At 44.8% G+C, this 18,791-nt stretch overlaps 2 protein-coding genes across 2 annotated transcripts in view; both read left to right on the top strand.

Moving 5' to 3' along the window:
• LOC146031271 (uncharacterized) overlaps positions 1–18,791 on the top strand; it is a 333,294-nt gene that overhangs the window by 200,986 nt on the left and 113,517 nt on the right. The window lies entirely within an intron of this gene.
• Positions 593–17,732, top strand: LOC146014791 (uncharacterized). Its single transcript, XM_083151616.1, has 11 exons — positions 593–657; positions 1,018–1,080; positions 1,568–1,648; positions 2,047–2,106; positions 2,307–2,387; positions 4,188–4,265; positions 4,922–4,990; positions 6,386–6,562; positions 14,160–14,210; positions 15,906–15,941; positions 17,401–17,732. Coding segments are annotated over exons 1-11 (774 nt in total). The 5' UTR covers positions 593–656; the 3' UTR covers positions 17,478–17,732.

Here is an 18,791-nt window from a genome sequence, read left to right as displayed (position 1 = left end):
TCATTTTTCTCATCTTCACACAGTGCCTCCGCTTGAAGGCGAGGAGGACACCCTGCCCTTGCGGGCCGTTACAGCCTCAGCCGCTCCGTCTGAAAGTAAGTCCTGTCATTTCTTTATTGAGTTTGTGTATTTTTTCTTCCTTTCCAACTTGTGTATTTTCTTGGCGTGCCTTTGGCCGAGGCTGAGGGGACGCAATGCACTTTTCTAGTGTCCATGTTGACTGTGTCGACATTCAGTCAACAATAATGAAAAACTCAATGGTGAACTTTTTGACTGTCGACCTAGACCATGTCGACCTAATGCTTGTGTCGACCTGATGACCTGTCGATCTTATCCCATGTCGACCTAGACACCTGTCGACCTTGCAGTATGTCGACCTTATGACTGTCGACAATCTTTCGGTCGACCATACCAAGCGCAGCGGTCCTATCCACTTTGGAGCGGAGTTGATTTTATAAAGTACACTACTGTATAGCGGCCGCAGCACTTTATAAAATCCAGTCCACGCCTTTTTGTAAACCCAGTAATGAGTACAGTAACTTTATTTAAACAGCACACTTTCTCATTTTTCTCATCTTCACACAGTGCCTCCGCTTGAAGGCGAGGAGGACACCCTGACCTTGCGGGCCGTTACAGCCTCAGCCGCTCCGTCTGAAAGTAAGTCCTGTCATTTCTTTATTGAGTTTGTGTATTTTTTCTTCCTTTCCAACTTGTGTATTTTCTTGGCGTGCCTTTGGCCGAGGCTGAGGGGACGCAATGCACTTTTCTAGTGTCCATGTTGACTGTGTCGACATTCAGTCAACAATAATGAAAAACTCAATGGTGAACTTTTTGACTGTCGACCTAGACCATGTCGACCTAATGCTTGTGTCGACCTGATGACCTGTCGATCTTATCCCATGTCGACCTAGACACCTGTCGACCTTGCAGTATGTCGACCTTATGACTGTCGACAATCTTTCGGTCGACCATACTGTACAATCCATCCTTGTTCTCATTTTTGACATTTTCCCACAGTGACTCCGATTGCAGACCAGGGCACCCTTCCAGCCCCCACCGCCTCAGCCGCTCCATCTGAGAGTAAGTCCTGTCATTTCTTTATTGAGTTTGTGTTTTTTTTTTCTTTCTCTCCTACTGTACAGTAATTGTGTCTTCTCTTGGCGTGCCATTGGCCCACGCTGGTAGCGTGGGCCAATGGCAGCCTAGCGCAGCCCTGCGTAGTCAGCGTTGTGTCCATGTCAGGGGGGTGGGGGTGGAGCGTTGCGCCAATGCCTCTGATGCACAAAAGGAGGCAATTGCCACTGGCAGTACTAGTTTACATCCGGTACTGCACTGGCAAATGCCTCCTTTTGAAACAACCACTATCCAGGGCAGCCGTAAGCAGGGAATGCGCAGCGGTATGTGTCCTATCCACTGTGGAGCAGAGTGGATTTTCTAAAGTACAGTATGGCGGGCGCAGCACTTTATAAAATCCAGTCCACGCCTTTTTGTAAAGCCACCCCAGCCCCATTTACAGTAATAAGAGTACGGTAAGTTACTTGTTCTCATTTTTGACATTTTCCCACAGTGACTCCGATTGAAGACCAGGGCACCCTGCCCTGCGGGCATGCTACAGGCCCCCCCTCAAGCATCGCCACGATGCTAAGCAGTAAGTCCTGTCATTTCTTTATTGTGTTTTGTGTTTGTGTGTTTGAACTTGTGTAGTTTTTTGCCGTGCCGTTGGGCGACGCTGTCAGCATCGGCCAACGGCAGCCTAGCACAGTCAGCGTAGTGTCCCCACGGGAGCCCTGCACAATTACCGTAATGTCCCCGTCAGGTACAGTACTGTAGCTCTGCGTCTCGTGCACAAAGGGGGTGGGAGTGGAGGCGTGCGGTACGTCTGATGCACGACGTTTTGACCTAGACATTATTTATCTACAGTATACAGTACTGCAATACTGTATACTCTACCATAACCTCAGTGATTACAGTAGTGTGTGTGAACTAATGTTTCAAAGGACACTACAGTACAGTATACTGTAATGTACTGTAATTATTTTTACACAGGACTTCAGAGGAGGATGGAAAGGGTACCCCCAAGAAGGTCCCCTCAAACTTTGGCAGCCAGTAAGTGTCCTCCCGACCTGTTCATACAGTACCCCCAGTATCCACGTTGACGTGGAGTCTATTTTATCAAGTGTGGTGGGCACAGCACTTTATTGAAAACAGTCCACGGCTTTTTTTTTTTAACACCCCCTCCTCCCCATTTAGAGTAAGAATAATAACTTTACAGTATTTTAACAGCACATTTTATCATTTCCCCACAGTGCCAAGCCTAGAGGAAGACCAGGGCACCCTGCCCTTGCGGGCCGTTACAGCCCCCAGCGCCTCAGCCGCTCCGTCTGACAGTAAGTCCTGTCATTTGTTTATTGAGTTTGTGTATTTTTTCTTCCTTTCCAACTTGTGTCTTTTGTTGGCGTGCCGTTGGCCGAGGCTGAGGGGACGCAATGCACTTTTCTAGTGTCCATGTTGACTGTGTCGACATTCAGTCAACAATAATGAAAAAATCGATGGTGAACTTTTTGAATGTTGACCATACCCATGTCGACCTAATAATTTAGTTTTCCTAATGACCATGTCTCCCTAACCCATGTTGACCTTCAGTCATGTCGACCTTCATGCTTGTCAACCTTCAGTGGTCGACCTAATGCTTGTAGACCTACAGTAATGTCTGTCTTTCCTATGACCCATCTTTGTTTGCTACTACAGTACAGTATACAGGTTGAGTATCCGGTATCCGGACATCCCTTATCCGAATGATTCCAAAAACCGTGGTTTTTGGAATCATTCGAATTTTTTTTTATTTTTTATTTTTCAACCCCTAACCCTCTTTTCATACTTACCAAGTCCCCGGGCGTCCACAGCAGGCCTCCGGCATCTTCTCCAGGGTCTCCAGCGGTCCCAGGAATGCATTGCGCGAGTGTGTGCGCGCGCCGGTGACGTCACCAGCTCCCGCACCCATAGACCTCACGGACACTTGTCCGTGTAAAAGCATGTATGGGGCCGGGCAGCTGACATCCGGCGATGTCAGATGCCCGCCCCCAACACATGCGTCACAGCCTCATTACCATGCGTACGCCCCGCGTTTGCATGGGAACGCCCATGAAACGCGGGGCGTATGCATAGGGAAATGAGGCTAAGTAGTCCCTCACGCCCCTATCCACCCCCTTTGCGGCGTTAAAAAAAATTGTGCGGCGATTTCGCCTGCACATGCGCAGATCGAAAACATCGGCGGAACGGCCGCATGCGGCCGTTACCGCTTAGATCAGATTAAGGGCCTGTACAGTATACTGTATTTGTGAAAATCTGAAAGTTTTCTTCAAATGTGATGACTGGATTCCCCTTTTCAAAGCTGCATACTGTACTAGAGATGACAGTTCACCCTCCTTTCTGTAGTGTTAAGTGCAGACCGATAATTTGATTAAGGGTCACTATAAACCTGGACTGCATTGTCTAAAAAGGACATTTACATTTGAATCTTGTATCTGTGAAAGGAAAAATCACACTATTAGCCTCCCCACTCCAAGTACACTAACTCATTAGCATTTCTATGTGTTAAAGCTCTCCACCACCAACCCCCACTAATGTATTGTCGTTTATAGGATACTGTATTTGTGAGAAACTGAAGCCAACCTTCCCTCGATGATTTAAATAAAAATTAAAAGACATGAAATGTTAGCATTGAAAAATGTTGGTTGGTTTATTTAGCAAAATATTTTGTCAAAAAGTTATACAGTATTCAGTGATGAAGCGCACATACTGTAGCGGTATAAAAGTGCAGCATCACCCATGTGCTCCCCCCAGTCCTCTGCCCCTGCAGCAGCATTCAGTTGGTCGACCTAAAGATGGTCGACAGTCATTAGGGCCTCACCACTAGGTCGACATACTGCAAGGTCAACAAGTCATTAGGTCGGCATAGGATTTTTCACTGTTTAAAGAGCCGACAGGCGGTATTTCATGCCCTAATATCCACTAGGGCAGTGATGGCTAACCTTGACACTCCAGCTGTTAATGAACTACACATCCCAGCATGCCCTGCTACAGTTTTACTATTTGGCCATGCTAAAACTGATTTTTGTAAACCCAGTAATGAGTACAGTAACTTTATTTAAACAGCACACTTTCTCATTTTTCTCATCTTCACATAGTGCCTCCGCTTGAAGACCAGGGCACCCTGCCCTTGCGGGCCGTTACAGCCCCCAGCGCCTCAGCCGCTCCGTCTGACAGTAAGTCCTGTCATTTGTTTATTGAGTTTGTGTATTTTTTCTTCCTTTCCAACTTGTGTCTTTTGTTGGCGTGCCGTTGGCCGAGGCTGAGGGGACGCAATGCACTTTTCTAGTGTCCATGTTGACTGTGTCGACATTCAGTCAACAATAATGAAAAACTCGATGGTGAACTTTTTGAATGTTGACCATACCCATGTCGACCTAATAATTTAGTTTTCCTAATGACCATGTCTCCCTAACCCATGTTGACCTTCAGTCATGTCGACCTTCATGCATGTCAACCTTCAGTGGTCGACCTAATGCTTGTAGATGATGGCTAACCTTGACACTCCAGCTGTTAATGAACTACACATCCCAGCATGCCCTGCTACAGTTTTACTATTTGGCCATGCTAAAACTGATGCAGGGCATGCTGGGATGTGTACTGTAGTTCAACAACAGCTGGAGTGTTAAGGTTAGCCATCACTGCACTGGGGCATTGTGTGAGAATAAAATAGTGTGCCGAGTGCATGGACACTTAAAACTACAGTACAGTATGTCGACATTCGGATAAAAATGTCGACCTTTTGACTGTCGACCTAGACCATGTCGACCTAATGCTTGTGTCTGGCGTGCCGTTGGCCGTTTGCTAATTGCGGTGACATGTCTTCCAACAGCCCAGCAACCCCCTCAACAAGTGGGAGCTCCCAGACAGCTCTGGAGAGGCCGTATCAGCCCTCCACCTAGTAAGTACAGTACATGTTTTTGTTTACAGTATTTGTTAGTTTTTCTCTCTATGGGGCTGCATCAGATGTTACAGTATTGTACAGTGGTGCAAGAAGAATTTTTTTCTTGGTGGTACTGATAGCTTCCACCAAAAATGGGCGTGGCCATGTGTCATGAGGGGGCATGGTCACACAAAGCTAGGGGAGTGACTTATACCCACTTTAAACCAAAATCCTTGGTTAGACCTGATCTTTGTACACAGGAGTTTCCAGGGTTGAACCCAGCTTTATACCCCATTTACACAGCACTATGTCCCAGGTCGGACCCAGGTCTGCGCCATTTATACTGAACCTGGGTCAGCCCTGCTTTTCCCTTTGGATGACATTAAAAAATGTCCATTTTAGGACTGATAAACTTCCAGTCAACCTTCCGTCATTGATTAAAAAAATAAAATAAAAAAGACATGAAAAGTTAGCATTGAAAAATGTCGGTTTGTTTATTTTGTTAAATACAGTATTTGTTCAAAAAGTTTTATTCAGTGCTCAAGGACACATACTGTAGCGGTATAAAAGTACAGCATCAACCATGTGAGCTCCCCTGTGGAACCTGGGGTGGGACCATTTACACCACCCACGACCCAGGTCCAACCAGTGTTTAACTTCGGTCAGGACCTGGGTAGGAAACCAGTGTTACTGGACCAGGGTGGCCCCTTTTACACCAACACTGACCTGTGTCCAACCTGGGTTTCTCACTTGGTGTAAAAGGGGTATTAATGACAATAGTAGCATGGCATTGGGAGACAGGGAATGAGAAACAGGGAATGACTGGGGGTGGGTTGGCTCTTGCTTGGGGAGAGCCGGGCAGCTTGTACTGTACTTACAATTGTGGAGCCTGCTCTTCATGCTGTCGGCACCGTGTGACAGGCTAAATCAGCAGTAGCCAGTAGCTGCATACAGCACCAATCATAACACTGGGTGGGCGGGCTGCGGATGCATTACAGTATATTTAGACTTACAATAAAAATAGAATTGACAGTGGGTCAGGGAATACAGTAAGTGGTACTGCGTACCTGCAACATACAGTATTTCTCCGTACCACGCCGTACCCCCTTACTTGCAACACTGGTACTGTATCTCTACCAGTACAGTACAGTACAGTATATTATGGAGGCAAGTGCTGCTAATATACCCCACCTCCCTTCCATGCCCTCTTACACATGCGCAGAAATACTGTACAAGTGTGTCTGCTTGTGCTCACCTCTGAATTAGGCACTCTGTCTCTCTTCACCCCTCTCTACTGTACAGCATACAGTATCCTCTACGCTCAAGACTTTATTGTTACCTATTGTATTTATTGTTACCTAGTATACTGTACTGTATCAGCAAGCTCAAATTTTGGTGCAATTTTTTTTACAGACCTGCAATACCCAGAGGTGCCAAAGGAGGACAGTATGGACACCTGCAGTATGGACACCTGGAGCTGTTCATCCCCGGAGCCACAGGAAAATTGGAGCTACTGTTCCTGCCGCTCGGAGGAAGAAAGCGAGGTGGCAGCAGAGCTTCCTCCTGCATCCAGCAGAACTCCCCCAGGGTGTAAGTACTGTACTCATGGCCAGCAACAGCAATCCTGGGGCCCCATAAATTGATCTCTCTGGGGCCCCTTCCCCATCAAGCATAGTAGTGGTGTGGAGCAGGGGGGGAGTAATAGTGTGGAGAAGGGAGGGAGGGAGGGAGTAATAATGCAGAGCAGGAGGGAGGGTGGGAGTAGTAGTGTGGAGCAGGGAGGGAAGGTGGGAGTAATGGTGTGGAGCATTGAGGGAGTTGTGGAGTCCACCTGTAAAGCCATACTGTATACTGTACAGTACTGTACTGTACCTGTGCACTACAAAATTCCCTCAATATTGCCATTCTGTATACTGTACAGAATGACCCATACTGTATGAAGAATGCCCCCCTTTAGTGCCTACAGTAATTACAGTATGCATTCAACCCCCCCCCCCCCATCACCTAATGCACAATGCCCCCTGACTTGTGTAATGCCTTCATTCATCAACACTCACTGCTGCAACTGCTTCTGCTGCATTGAATACTGGCCTACAGTATGGATAGCTGTCCTGAGATTCTGTCTCCAGGAGCAGCTGAAATGGGAGCTGCTCCATCTGTACATTACTGTACACAGAAAGTTGTGCTCCACTATGACAATTCTTTTTTTTTTTTTTTTTTTTTTTTTTTTTTTTTATAGTTTTTATTGACAGAAAAGATGACGTTTCACACAGTAGTATAAGTTACACATTACATTCTTTTACAGACATATAGTTAATACATTTTAAAATTGATCAATATATATATATTTTTAACAAATTTTAATACAGTTTGATATACAGTATCAAACTAACTTTTGACCTGAAAATATAGATCTAGATGTTACAGAGCTTATTTAAAAGGGTTGACCCATAGATAATATAGTTGTATTATACCATGTTGTTAGTTGAAAGTTTTGTCGCAATAGTGCTTTAGTTTCTGGAGATAGAGTTTTAATATAATTTAACCAGGTGTCAAAGAATCTTTTGGTACGCTTTTCTTTTTGCAGAGTAACCTCAGACCAATCCATAGTGAATAAATAAGATAGCCTAGGAAATAATAAGGTAATCGACACTGGTTCAGGGGATATCCATTGAGATAATATTGTCTTTTTGGCCACTGCAGCAATTTTATTAAGAAGTCTCAAGTTTCCCGTGGATAGACCCTGTCTTGATTCGGCAGGTATTATACCCCAGAAGGCCCACACACTATTAATAGTAAAAGACAGATGTAAATCTTGGTTTATATATTTTTCAACAGCTGACCATAAGGAACCCACCATAGGACAGGACCACAAACAGTGCATAATATCAGCTTCCAGGGCTCCACATTTGAAACAAGCTGATGTGTCTGATTTGCCCATTACAAATTTAAGCTTTGGTGTAAAATATGCCCTGTGTAGAATTTTTTGGTTCATCTCTACATATGACATAGATACTAGCTGCTTATTTATGGTTTGGTATGCTTGAAGGAGCGATTTCATAGGAATGTCAGGGAAATCTCTCTGCCACTTAGTCAGACCCTTTCTGTCTCCCTCTAGATTCAATGTCATACGGGCTTGGTTATAAATATTTGAGATAGTTAGAGGTGAACCCGGGTTACGTCGAATGGTACTATCGAGATCAGTTGACATACCCCTATTGCCCAGTATTGACACTATCGCATTAATGTAGCTGCATGCTTGTAGGAAAGGAAACATTTGTATCTGTAAAGTTGGGAATTTTCTTTGAAGTTGGGACTGTGTTAGAAGGGTGAACGATTCTGGTTTTAAGAATTGAAATATGTAACAAAGACCTTGCCTATGCCATTCCCTAAAAATTGGAGAATTGAGATGAGGGTGGAACTTAGGGTTTCCCCATAAAGTTAGAAATATAGATTTGTATTGTAATAAATGTAGTCTAGGGCGCAAAGTACGCCACGCAGTGCACGTGGAGTTAAGTAAGAAGTTGTTTTTGAATGAGGGTGGAAGAATCTGTGGTGAAGTGTGTAACATGGAGACCAAGTTCCATCCTGGTGCAAAAGCTTGATCTAATTCACTATTTGAGTAAGTTTGAGTGCCACTAATCCAATCAGTGGCTATTCTGTAATTGGCAGCTAATGCGTATGTTCGCAAACAAGGCAGGTTGAGGCCTCCTAATTCAGGTTTTTGTTGGAGTTTAAGTAGGGATATTCTAGGGTGTTTGTTTGCCCAAATGAATTTAGAAAGGGCTTTGTTCAAGGTGATTAACAGACGTTTTGAAGGGTAGATCGGCAAGGTCTGAATTATATAGAGGAATTTTGGAAAACTAATCATCTTGAAAAGGTGGCAACGTCCAATGTATGTTAAGGGGAGATTGGCCCATTTTGAAAAATCCGAAAGGGTTTTCTGGAGAAGTGGATGATAATTACAATCATGCAGTAAAGACGGGTGCCTTGGTATCTGTATTCCTAAGTATTTGAGGCAGCTATTTTGCGCCCATCGAAATGGGAAGGTATTTTTCCACCCTCGTTGTCCTTCTGGAAAAAAGGCTAATGCCTCTGTTTTAAGATAGTTAATTTTGAAACCAGAAATTCTCTCAAATTTAGTCAATATGTGGAGGACCTTTGGAATCGCTACTTTAGGGTTAGAGAAATAAAGGAGAATATCATCCGCAAATGCCGAAAACTTAATCTCAGCCTCTCCTACCCTTATCCCCTTCCAATGATTTTCTCCAATAAACTGTCTAAGGAGTGGGTCTATGGCAAGGTTGAATAATAGAGGGGAAAGGGGACAGCCCTGTCTTGTTCCTCTGCCTAATTTGAAACTCTGTGTGTTAAAAGAATTGATAGTTAAAAAGGCAGTTGGATTGCTATAGAGGGTGAAAAATACTTGAGCGAAAGGTGCACCAAAATCTTGTATCTGAAATATTCGGTTTAGATGTGCCCATGATACCCTGTCAAATGCTTTTTCAGCATCGCAGCTCACTACCAGATTGTCTACCAATTTAGAGTTGTGCGTTTCCATCATGGCTGCTAGAAGAGTCCTGATATTACGTGTAGAGTGTCTATTACGTAAAAAACCTGTTTGGGCTGGGTGTATAATTTTGGAAAGTATGGGTTGTAGCCGAGTTGCAATTATTTTTGTAAATATTTTATAGTCCTGATTGAGTAATGAGATTGGTCTGTATGAGGAGGGAAGAGATGTGTCTTTGTTTGGTTTTAGAAGTAATATGATTCTAGCTTCATTAAATAATGGTGGGGCTGGGTTGCCTGAGAGAATGGAATTAAATAGTTGGACAAGAAGTGGGGCAACTTGTGGCGATAAGGATTTATAATATGATGCAGATAGACCATCTGGTCCAGGTGTTTTACCTGTGGGGAGTAATTTGATCGTTTGTTCAATTTCTTGTGTCGTTATTGGGGCCATAAGCTGTTCTCTGTCATCATCCGTAATGGATGGAGGGTTTGATTGAGATAGAAATTCCATACCCTCAGCTGGGTTATCTGCCGGTGCTTTATAAAGGGTTCCGAAGTAAGTTAGAAATGTTGTATTAATTTCCGTTTGGGAAGTGGATACTGTACCATCTGGGCGTTGCATTGACAAGATTGTAGTTGTTGACTTATTGGTATGTACCAGATTGGCCAGGAGTTTCCCTGGTCTATTTCCCCAACGGAAATAACGGTTTTTCTGATAATTAAGATTCATCTGCGCTCTTTCGGAACAAAGGGTGTCATAGGTATCTTTTGCCTGTTTATAAAGGAGGCGTGATGATTCTGAAGGGTCAGCTAGGAGTGTAGAATATGCTGCTGAGACAGCCATAGAGGCTTGAGAAAACCGTTCTGCCAGTTTTTTCTTTTTGGTTGCTGTGTAGGCTATAATATGGCCTCTTAATACTGGTTTAGAAGCAGGCCACATAAGATTTATGTTTGATTTGTGTATTTTGTTATCTGTCAGATAATTAGTGAAGGATTGTGTCAGATGTAGTTTGAAATCGTCAGAGTCCGCTAAATAGTCAGGGAATCTCCAGTTGTAAGAGAAGGTTTTAGGTTTAAGTAGGGTAATAGTCATTCCAATGGGAGCATGGTCAGATAATAATATATTTCTTATTGAAACCTCTTCTACTTTATGTATAAGGGTACATGATATCAGCCAGTAGTCTAAACGGGAGAAGGAGTTATGGGGATGTGAATAGAAGGTGTATTCACGGGATGTTGGGTGGAAAAATCTCCACGCGTCCATTAGGGACAAAGAATCCATTAGAAGTGAGATCGAAGCAGGAGGTGATCTACTATTGGTGTGTCGGGGATGTCTTGATATGTCTAGTTCTGGGTCCAATATTATGTTGAGATCCCCGCCTATAATCAAATTTCCCTGTGCCCATGTTTGCAGTTTAACAAAAATGTCAGAGTAGAAAACTGCATTCGGGCCAGTAGGGGCGTACAAACAAACCAATGTATATAATTCACCCTCTATTTCAACTTTTAAAAAGATAAAGCGACCTTCAGGGTCGCACCATTCTTCCTTAATAATATATTGCACAGATTTACTAAACAGTATTAAGACACCACGCGTTTTATTATGATAACAAGCTGATTTAAAACCCTGGATCCACTTGTCATTTAATGTATTGGGATCGGAGGCTCTCCAGTGTGTTTCCTGGAGGAAAACAACATCGGGGCGAATTTTCTTCAAATGGGTTAGTATCTTTTTCCTCTTAATGGGTGTATTTAACCCTTCAACGTTCCAAGATATAAATTTAAGGGTAGTTTTTATCTGTGATGAGTTGGTAACTAAGGGAGAAGCCATGATGTTATCCTATACCCTTTTTTGGTGGGCTATAGTAGTGTTTTAAAGTTAGTTTGGTTATTGGCTTACCCCAGCAAATAAGCCAACATAGATATTTTAATAACCTATTGTAATTATCTATTAGATTAATATGCAAGTATTGAAAGTGCAAAAGAAAACATGAAAAACATATTAAACTTATTCTGTCAATTTTTTCCAACATTATATGAAACCATTGTGTAGGCCTGCTAGGCCAAACATAACTGTTGTCAGTTTTCACAAGGCAAGCTTGGAAAAAGACAAATAAAATAAAATAAAAGTTGCAGAGAAGATAGAAGAACATGTAGTGAAGAGAAAAAATAAAAAAGAAGACAGAAGACAGAAAAGGGGATGTTACTCCAATTCGGGTAAAGATATGGAGTAACTCTTGACTGCAATAATATTGCTAGACCTCCCCGACATCACAATATGAAATTATAATAATGCTTTTGTTATTCATAGAATGTTTTGAAACATTAATACTTATCAACATTTAGTTGTCAGTCTTTATCTGTAGCAGATAACTGTGGTGTAACGGTGCTAATTGATGATAAAAAGTTTTTTGCAGCTAGTGGAGTTTCTAAAAAAGTAGTGGTGCCATTGTGATATACCCTGAGTTTGGCAGGATATAGCAGTGCAAACCGAATGCCTTTACTAAACATCTCAGTGCAGATTGGAGAAAACTCTCTTCTTTTGGTGGACACTTGAAAGGAGAAGTCCTGGAATAGTAAGATTCTTGAGTCTTCGTATTTAAGCTCCTTTATTTTCCTATATGCATCCAAAATTGTCACCTTGTCGAGATAGTTTAGAAGTCGGAATATAACTGGTCGGGGGCGTTGTGTTTGTTTGCCTTGTTTATCTGGACCAATGCGATGTGCCCTTTCTACCTGAAAAGGCCTTGATGTCGGTGCTAGGCCCAAGGCCTCTGGCAGCCATGTAGAGGTAATATACAACAAGTCTCTGGGTTTTACTGACTCTGGTAGGCCTATGAGTCGTAAATTGTTCCGACGATTTCGATTTTCCATTTCTTCTAATTTGTCTTGGAATGTCAACATGTTGGTGTCCTGAATGTTTAGCAGGTTCTTTGCCTCCTTTAATTCTTCTTCTAGTGCCAAGATTCTTTCTTCGGCCTCTGTTAGACGCGTGGTATGTTGTTTCAAAAGCGTCATTGCCGAGGATATGGCTTCTGTGAGAGGGGCCAATTTGGCATCAAGTAGCGGAGACAAAATATCTGATATTTCTTTGGCTCTCCTTGCCGTTTCAGAACATGGATTTATTTGATTAAATGATTCAGAGGAGTCATCTCTGGATGGAGAGTTTTGAATGGAGCTTAATAGAGCCACAGAGGGCTTCTCTTTCTGCTTCTGGGTCTGTGAGTTTCTGGTGTTTTTCGGCGTTTTAGTTATATTTTTTTCCATGTCTATGTAAAGGTTTTTGATAAGATATAGTAGAAAGTTATAAAAGTAGGCCCACTTTAGATTATCGAATGGTTACCATGTATTGTAGTGGATGTCAGGGGAGAAGGTAGATCGGCGTCTACATATTACACTGTGGGGATCTCTCCAGTCTTGTTTCTAAACTATGAGTGAGAAAGAGGGGCTGTGCCACCAATCACACTTGGGAGGAGAACTGTGAATCAGGCTGCGACCGTCGTGACGCCTTGATAGTGGAAAAGTTCTATATGTGTCTCCCAAGATGGTCGCTGTGGGCTGTGGACTAACGTGCGTTCCGGTGATAAGTCTTGCGGGGGCTGACCATGGAATTAAAGTGGTCTTACCGCTAGTATCCCTAAAATTGATGTTAATAGCTGTGAATCGGGGAGCCCTCTGTAAAATGCGGACTTTATATGCACGCACACCGAAAGGCAAGAAGTTTTTCCTCAAACTTCATTTGGAGTGAGCAGGTTGCGTCCCAGATTGACGTATTTTATTTTTTTATTTAATATATATATATGTGTATATATATATATATATTTTTTTTTTAATTAGCTTTTATTTTTTTTTATTTAATAATTTTTTACGTTTTATTTCTTCTTTAATTTATTTATTTTAATACTAGATTTTACTAACAGTAGTGGTAGTGATGATCAGTAGGGCTATTTCTGACCCCTAGATGGCAGATGAGAGCCCTTCAGGGAGCAGATGAGGAAAGTTCAATACAACATTGTGAATCCAAGATGGCGGACTCCCGTTTTTTGAGGAGACTTGTTCTGCTTGTTAGGCAGCTGTAAAGATATATTCTAAGGTTAGTGTAACCTATAGATGCCTGGCCACAAGTCTCTAATCCTTCAATATGCCTAAGTAGGGTACTTGAATGTGTCTCAGCCCAGTTTCTGCGCTCCGCGCCCGTGCTTCCGGGAGTCCCGGGTTCTGACCACTAATTTAGGCCCCGGCTTCACCACTTCTGCTAGGCCCCGATTTCAGACAGGCTTCACTTTCCCTGATTTAACTCCCGATTGTTCAGTGTCAATCGGGCTGTCCAATAGGGCTTGTAAAAGTGTCCACAAATGTATTTATTAGCCTTTAAGGTGCTATTTATTTACTCAGTAACAGGAGCTGCTGTGAGACGCTTCCTGCCTGCTCAACGTTCATGCCACGAGCCCACTATGACAATTCTTATGACTTTATTGGTGTTCATACAGTACTGTACAGTACACTAGTGTACAGTACTGTACTGTATGTGCTGCAGTATGAGACACTATTGTTCAGTACTGTACAGTAAAGTATTTGTACTGTAGTGTACAGTAATGTACCGTATGTACTGTACAATATGCTGTACTGTATTACTATTGTTACAGAAAATGATCAAACATTTCTTTTTCCACAGTGCATTCCCCTTGGCTACCTTGGCAGTATGAACAAACTCCTCCCCAACCATGTAAGTAGTAATAGTAGCAGTACGTTTATTTATTAGGCGCCACCAGTGGCGCCGGAAGGGGGGGGGCGAGGGGGCAGCTTGCCCCCCCCAAAATTACTGAGGCGCTAAAGCAGCTGTGCGGGCGGCTGATTAATCAGTAATATACAGTAGGCGGGCGGGCGGTGGGCTGATTAAGCTTGATCCAGCCTCCCGCCCGTCCGCCTATATTACTGATTAATCGCAGCCGCCCGCCCGCACAGCTGCTTTAGCGCCTCAGCAAGAATCCGATTCCTATTCGCAGCCGTCCGCCCACATGGATGACTTCTGCGGGGAGATGTTGAGAACCAGCGCCCGCCAATCACAGTGGCTGTGGATGTGATGCGTCCACAGTGATTGGCGGGCGTGATGCGGGCCGTAGGGAGGGAGACTGGTCGCGTGGATCAGTGCATGGGCGGGAGCCGCGGGAGCATCCTACAACAGCCGCAGCAGCAGCCATCACGCTGTGCTGCCACAACTAAAACTTAAAGGTAAATGCTGCTCCTCTCACCCTCCCTTCCCCAGTGACTCCTGGATCCAGGGGTTGTCATTTACCCCTGGATTCACAACCAAACAGGTTTATGTAATTACTGTATGTCTGATTATCATAATCAGACATACTGTAATCACATAAATCTGTTTGGAGGTGACAGTGCCACTTTTTCCACTTTTTACGAGTAAATGACAACCCCTGGATTAATGTCAGTCCTGGTGTCTCTGGCCACATGTACTGTATACTGTATGCCGCTGCCCGGTGTATAATGCCCACGTGTATATGCCGCTGCCAGTGTGTATAGTGCCCGGGGGTAACATATAGCAATTTAGGGTGCGCCAAAATGAGATTATATCTTGCCCCCCCCCCCCAACCTAAAAACGTTCCAGCGCCCCTGGGCGCCACAAAGTGTCCACAGCGCCGTACATACAGTACTGTAGCAAACAAAAAAACAAATTACAAGGTAACGTACTGTACAGGGTGTGTTGAAAATTACAGCATACTGTAAATAGGGGTACAGTATACTGTAGCTGGTAGAACTAAAATCAGCATCAGTTCAGAAGTACTGTAGGTGTTGAAATGAAGTACAGTACAGTACAGTAGATGAAGGGAACAACAGGAGAGGAGCACAGGTGAGGTAAAGAGGTAGGGTGAGTACGTGAGGAAGGAGGGCCCTACTCATAAGAGTTAACAGACTACAGTAAAAGGAGGACGAACGAAAAACAATAGGATACTGTACTGTAAGTACTGTAGGAACAGATGGGAACGGAGGCATGATAGGAGGATCAAAAGAGGTTAGGAGGAGGGATAGGCTAGTCGAAAAAAGTGGGTTTTGAGGGAGCGCTTGAAGGAGGTAAGGGAATCAGAAAGCCTGATACAGTAGGTGGCGGGAGGTTGTTCCAGGAGGCAGAGGTAGAGTGGCGGGAGAGGAAGATGAGCCTAGCAGCAGCGTTAATAATGGATTGGAGTGGTGCAAGGCGTGTTCGAGGTAACCCAGAGAGAAGGATGTTGCAGTAGTCAAGGCGGGAGATGACAAGAGAGTGAATGAGAATTTTGGTGATCTCGGTTTCACCAATGCTGATGGAGATAGTGGGAAAAAGGGTACTGTAGTATGTTCGGGGGATGGAAGATTAGAAGTTTAGTTTTAAACTAGTAGTAAACTGACAGTGCTTTTTTTTTTTTTACAGCAACTCCTGCACCATCTGAGGATGAAGACCAACAAGGTACAGTACAGTTTTATACTTCTTAATACTGTAACTTACAGTACAGTACAGGTATTTTTAAACCTTTTTTTTTAATTGCAAGATCCCCAGCATACAGTACTGTAGCACAGAGCCAACAGTAGGGACAGCGCTGTCCCTGCTGTTGAGATAGGGCTACGCCAGCCTGCTGCTGGCGCAAAACCAGCAGCGGGCTGAATGGTCAGCAGTGCTGACCGTTCATACATTTGGCCTGCTATCATTTAGATAGCAGCGCCGATATGGACAGAGGCGCATAGTGCCCCTGTCATTTACTGCATGCTGGCTCCTTAATACATTGGGGAGATGTGGTATCAGTGCACATAACGTGCGCTGATACCCCTTCTCCCTCATATCGATCTTTAATACATCTGCCCCTCTGTACCCAGTGTGCTAGGTGCCAGTCTGCATTGTCCCAGGGACGCTTTAAGGGGCGGGGGGGTGTGTGTGTGCCGGTGGGGAAGCAGTGCGGCCACGGCGGTGATCATCAGTGTGCTGTGTGCAGGGGGCAGGCAGCAGCGGCAATTACAACTTTAAAATAATGTGTCCATTGACTGTCCGTCTTCTGATTGGCTGAGATAGAGCACTCTCAGCCAATAAGCTGCCGCCAGAGGGAGGCCGCTGATTGGCTAAGAGTGCTCTATCTCAGCCAATCAAAAGCTGGACAGTCATTCGACACATTATTTTAAAGTTGTAATAGCCGCCGCTGCGGCGGTGCACACTGATGATCATTTGAGATCCGCCGCAGCCCGCCCCCACTGCTCCTCACAGGAACCGCTGCTGCCCCATGCCTGCTCCTCACCGGCACCGCTGCTGCCCGCCCCACTGCTCCTCACCGCCCTGCAGCTCCCCGGTTTTGTAATTGCACATCAAGGGCCAAATTGTTTGTGAGCCTCCCGGGGAGCTGCCGGGAAGCTCGCAGGAGAATTGGGTCCGAATTGTCCTTAGGACAAGTCGGTCTAATGTACAGTATGGGGGCCTTTAGCCAGTGTGCTTGGTGCCAGCCTGCAATGTCCCATAGACGCTTTAGCCAGTGTGCTAGGTGCTAACCTGCATTGTCTCAGTGGCACATCCAAATTTACATCAGATAAATCACATGTGATTTATCTGACGCAAATTGGATGTAAAGAATGGCACATCTAGTGTCAAATTGTACAGTACTGTACAGTATGTAGGCCTCCTGGGAAGCAGCCGGGGAAATTCAAGGGAAATCAGATGCAATTTTACAGGTACAGTAAGATACAGTAAATCTCATAGTGCATGGGGGCCTTTAGCCTCTGCTTGGCAACATCATGACGTCAGGCCATCTGCCAGTCATGATTCCTCTTGGCCTTTTTGTGCCTTGCTGAATGCAGGAGCTTATAAACACTGTAATAATGTTTACTGTAAAGTACTCAACTTGTATTATTGTTCTAAAACTGTTCATTTTTTTTTATTTTCACAGATGCCATACGAAGTGAAATCGGGAGACTCATTGGGGCAGAAAATCAACTCTTTGATTATATTGTAAAAAATATATAAATAATGAATTTTGTTTTAAATGTGCAGTGCTATTTATTTGTGTTACTATCCATCTTAGTAGTAGACTACTTTTTTTGGGGGGGTTGATCACCCCGCCCATGGAAACGGAGCCACCAGGGCAATCCCTGGCCCGCCAGAAGGCCGACCACAGCGCGCAGCATGTCACTTGCCATCTCCCCGGCACTGGCACAGTGGGGGTCATGCAAAGCAGCAGAGATTTGGAGACAGGGAAGTTATAAAACAAGTCCCATTCTACCCACCCCCCCACCCCCCCTTAATGGAATTACAGTACTGCGGTGAATTACAAGGTGAGCAGGAGCCGGACAGCCAACACAATAATCTCCCCTGGTCTCCTTCACACTGCCGGACAGCCTCTGCACTAATCCACGCTGGTCTTCCACGCAGCCACACATCCCAGAGCATGGGCTCTGCCGACCTGCAGCAGCGGCAACGCTGCTCTCTCCCCCCGGCTGCTGAAGCTCACGCTCCACTGGAAGCACCCTCCCCCTTCACCTCTCCCGTGGTCATCTTCTTCCTCCCGGGTTCCATTGGCAGCACAAAGAAGAAGGCTGGCTCTATACCTAGCAGCTACAGTAACTGCGGACCACAACAGACACAGGTACAGTACTCCCACTCGCCTGCTCTCTCTCACACTGTGCATCTACAGTATACCATGCTCTCTCTCACACTGTGCATCTATCCCCTGCTCTCTCTCACACTGTACACCTACAGTATCCCCTGTTCTCTCTCCCACTGTCTCCCTATCCCCTGCTCTCTCTCCCACTGTCTCTCTATGGCCCCCATTTATCATTGATCGCATTTACAATGCGATCTGGGCGGAATATTACAGTACCTCCAGGATCGCATTGTAAAATGCGATCATACAGTATCACCGGGATGTACTGTATCACCTGCTGTGCGCAGGGACAGGGCTCCGAAAGGGGGGCTGATACATCGGGCAGCTTCGCATCCCCCATAGAAACCTATGGGGGATGCGGCCGGCGGTGCTGCAGGGGGGGATCGCAGCAGGGATCGGAGATTCCTGCTGCGGTCCACCTTAATACTGTACATTTCAGTGCTACAGTACTTAATATTTGTGCATCTATCCCCTGCTCTCTCTCCCACTGTCTCTCTATATCCCCTGCTCTCTCTCTCACACTCTCTCCCCAATGAACCCCGCCCCCCCAGCATTACACACACACACACACACACAAAAGCCAAATACTGTAGTACAGTATATGCACCCGCACCCCCTGACACACTTCCCAGGTCACAGCACAGACACACAGGTGTACTCATTACTCACTGACACAC

Source organism: Crinia signifera, chromosome 1 (genome assembly GCF_055691185.1).
Source record: "Crinia signifera chromosome 1, ASM5569118v1, whole genome shotgun sequence".
In the NCBI taxonomy this organism is placed as follows: Eukaryota; Metazoa; Chordata; class Amphibia; order Anura; family Myobatrachidae; genus Crinia; species Crinia signifera.
The sequence above is the reverse complement of the archived record's forward strand: the minus strand, read 5'-3'. Positions and strand labels throughout refer to the sequence as shown.

Coding starts and splice junctions, on each gene's coding strand:
- LOC146014791 (XM_083151616.1), top strand. Junction 2,388..4,187: donor CTCAGCCGCTCCGTCTGACA/GTAAGTCCTGTC, acceptor ATCTTCACATAG/TGCCTCCGCTTGAAGACCAG. Junction 6,563..14,159: donor CAGCAGAACTCCCCCAGGGT/GTAAGTACTGTA, acceptor CTTTTTCCACAG/TGCATTCCCCTTGGCTACCT.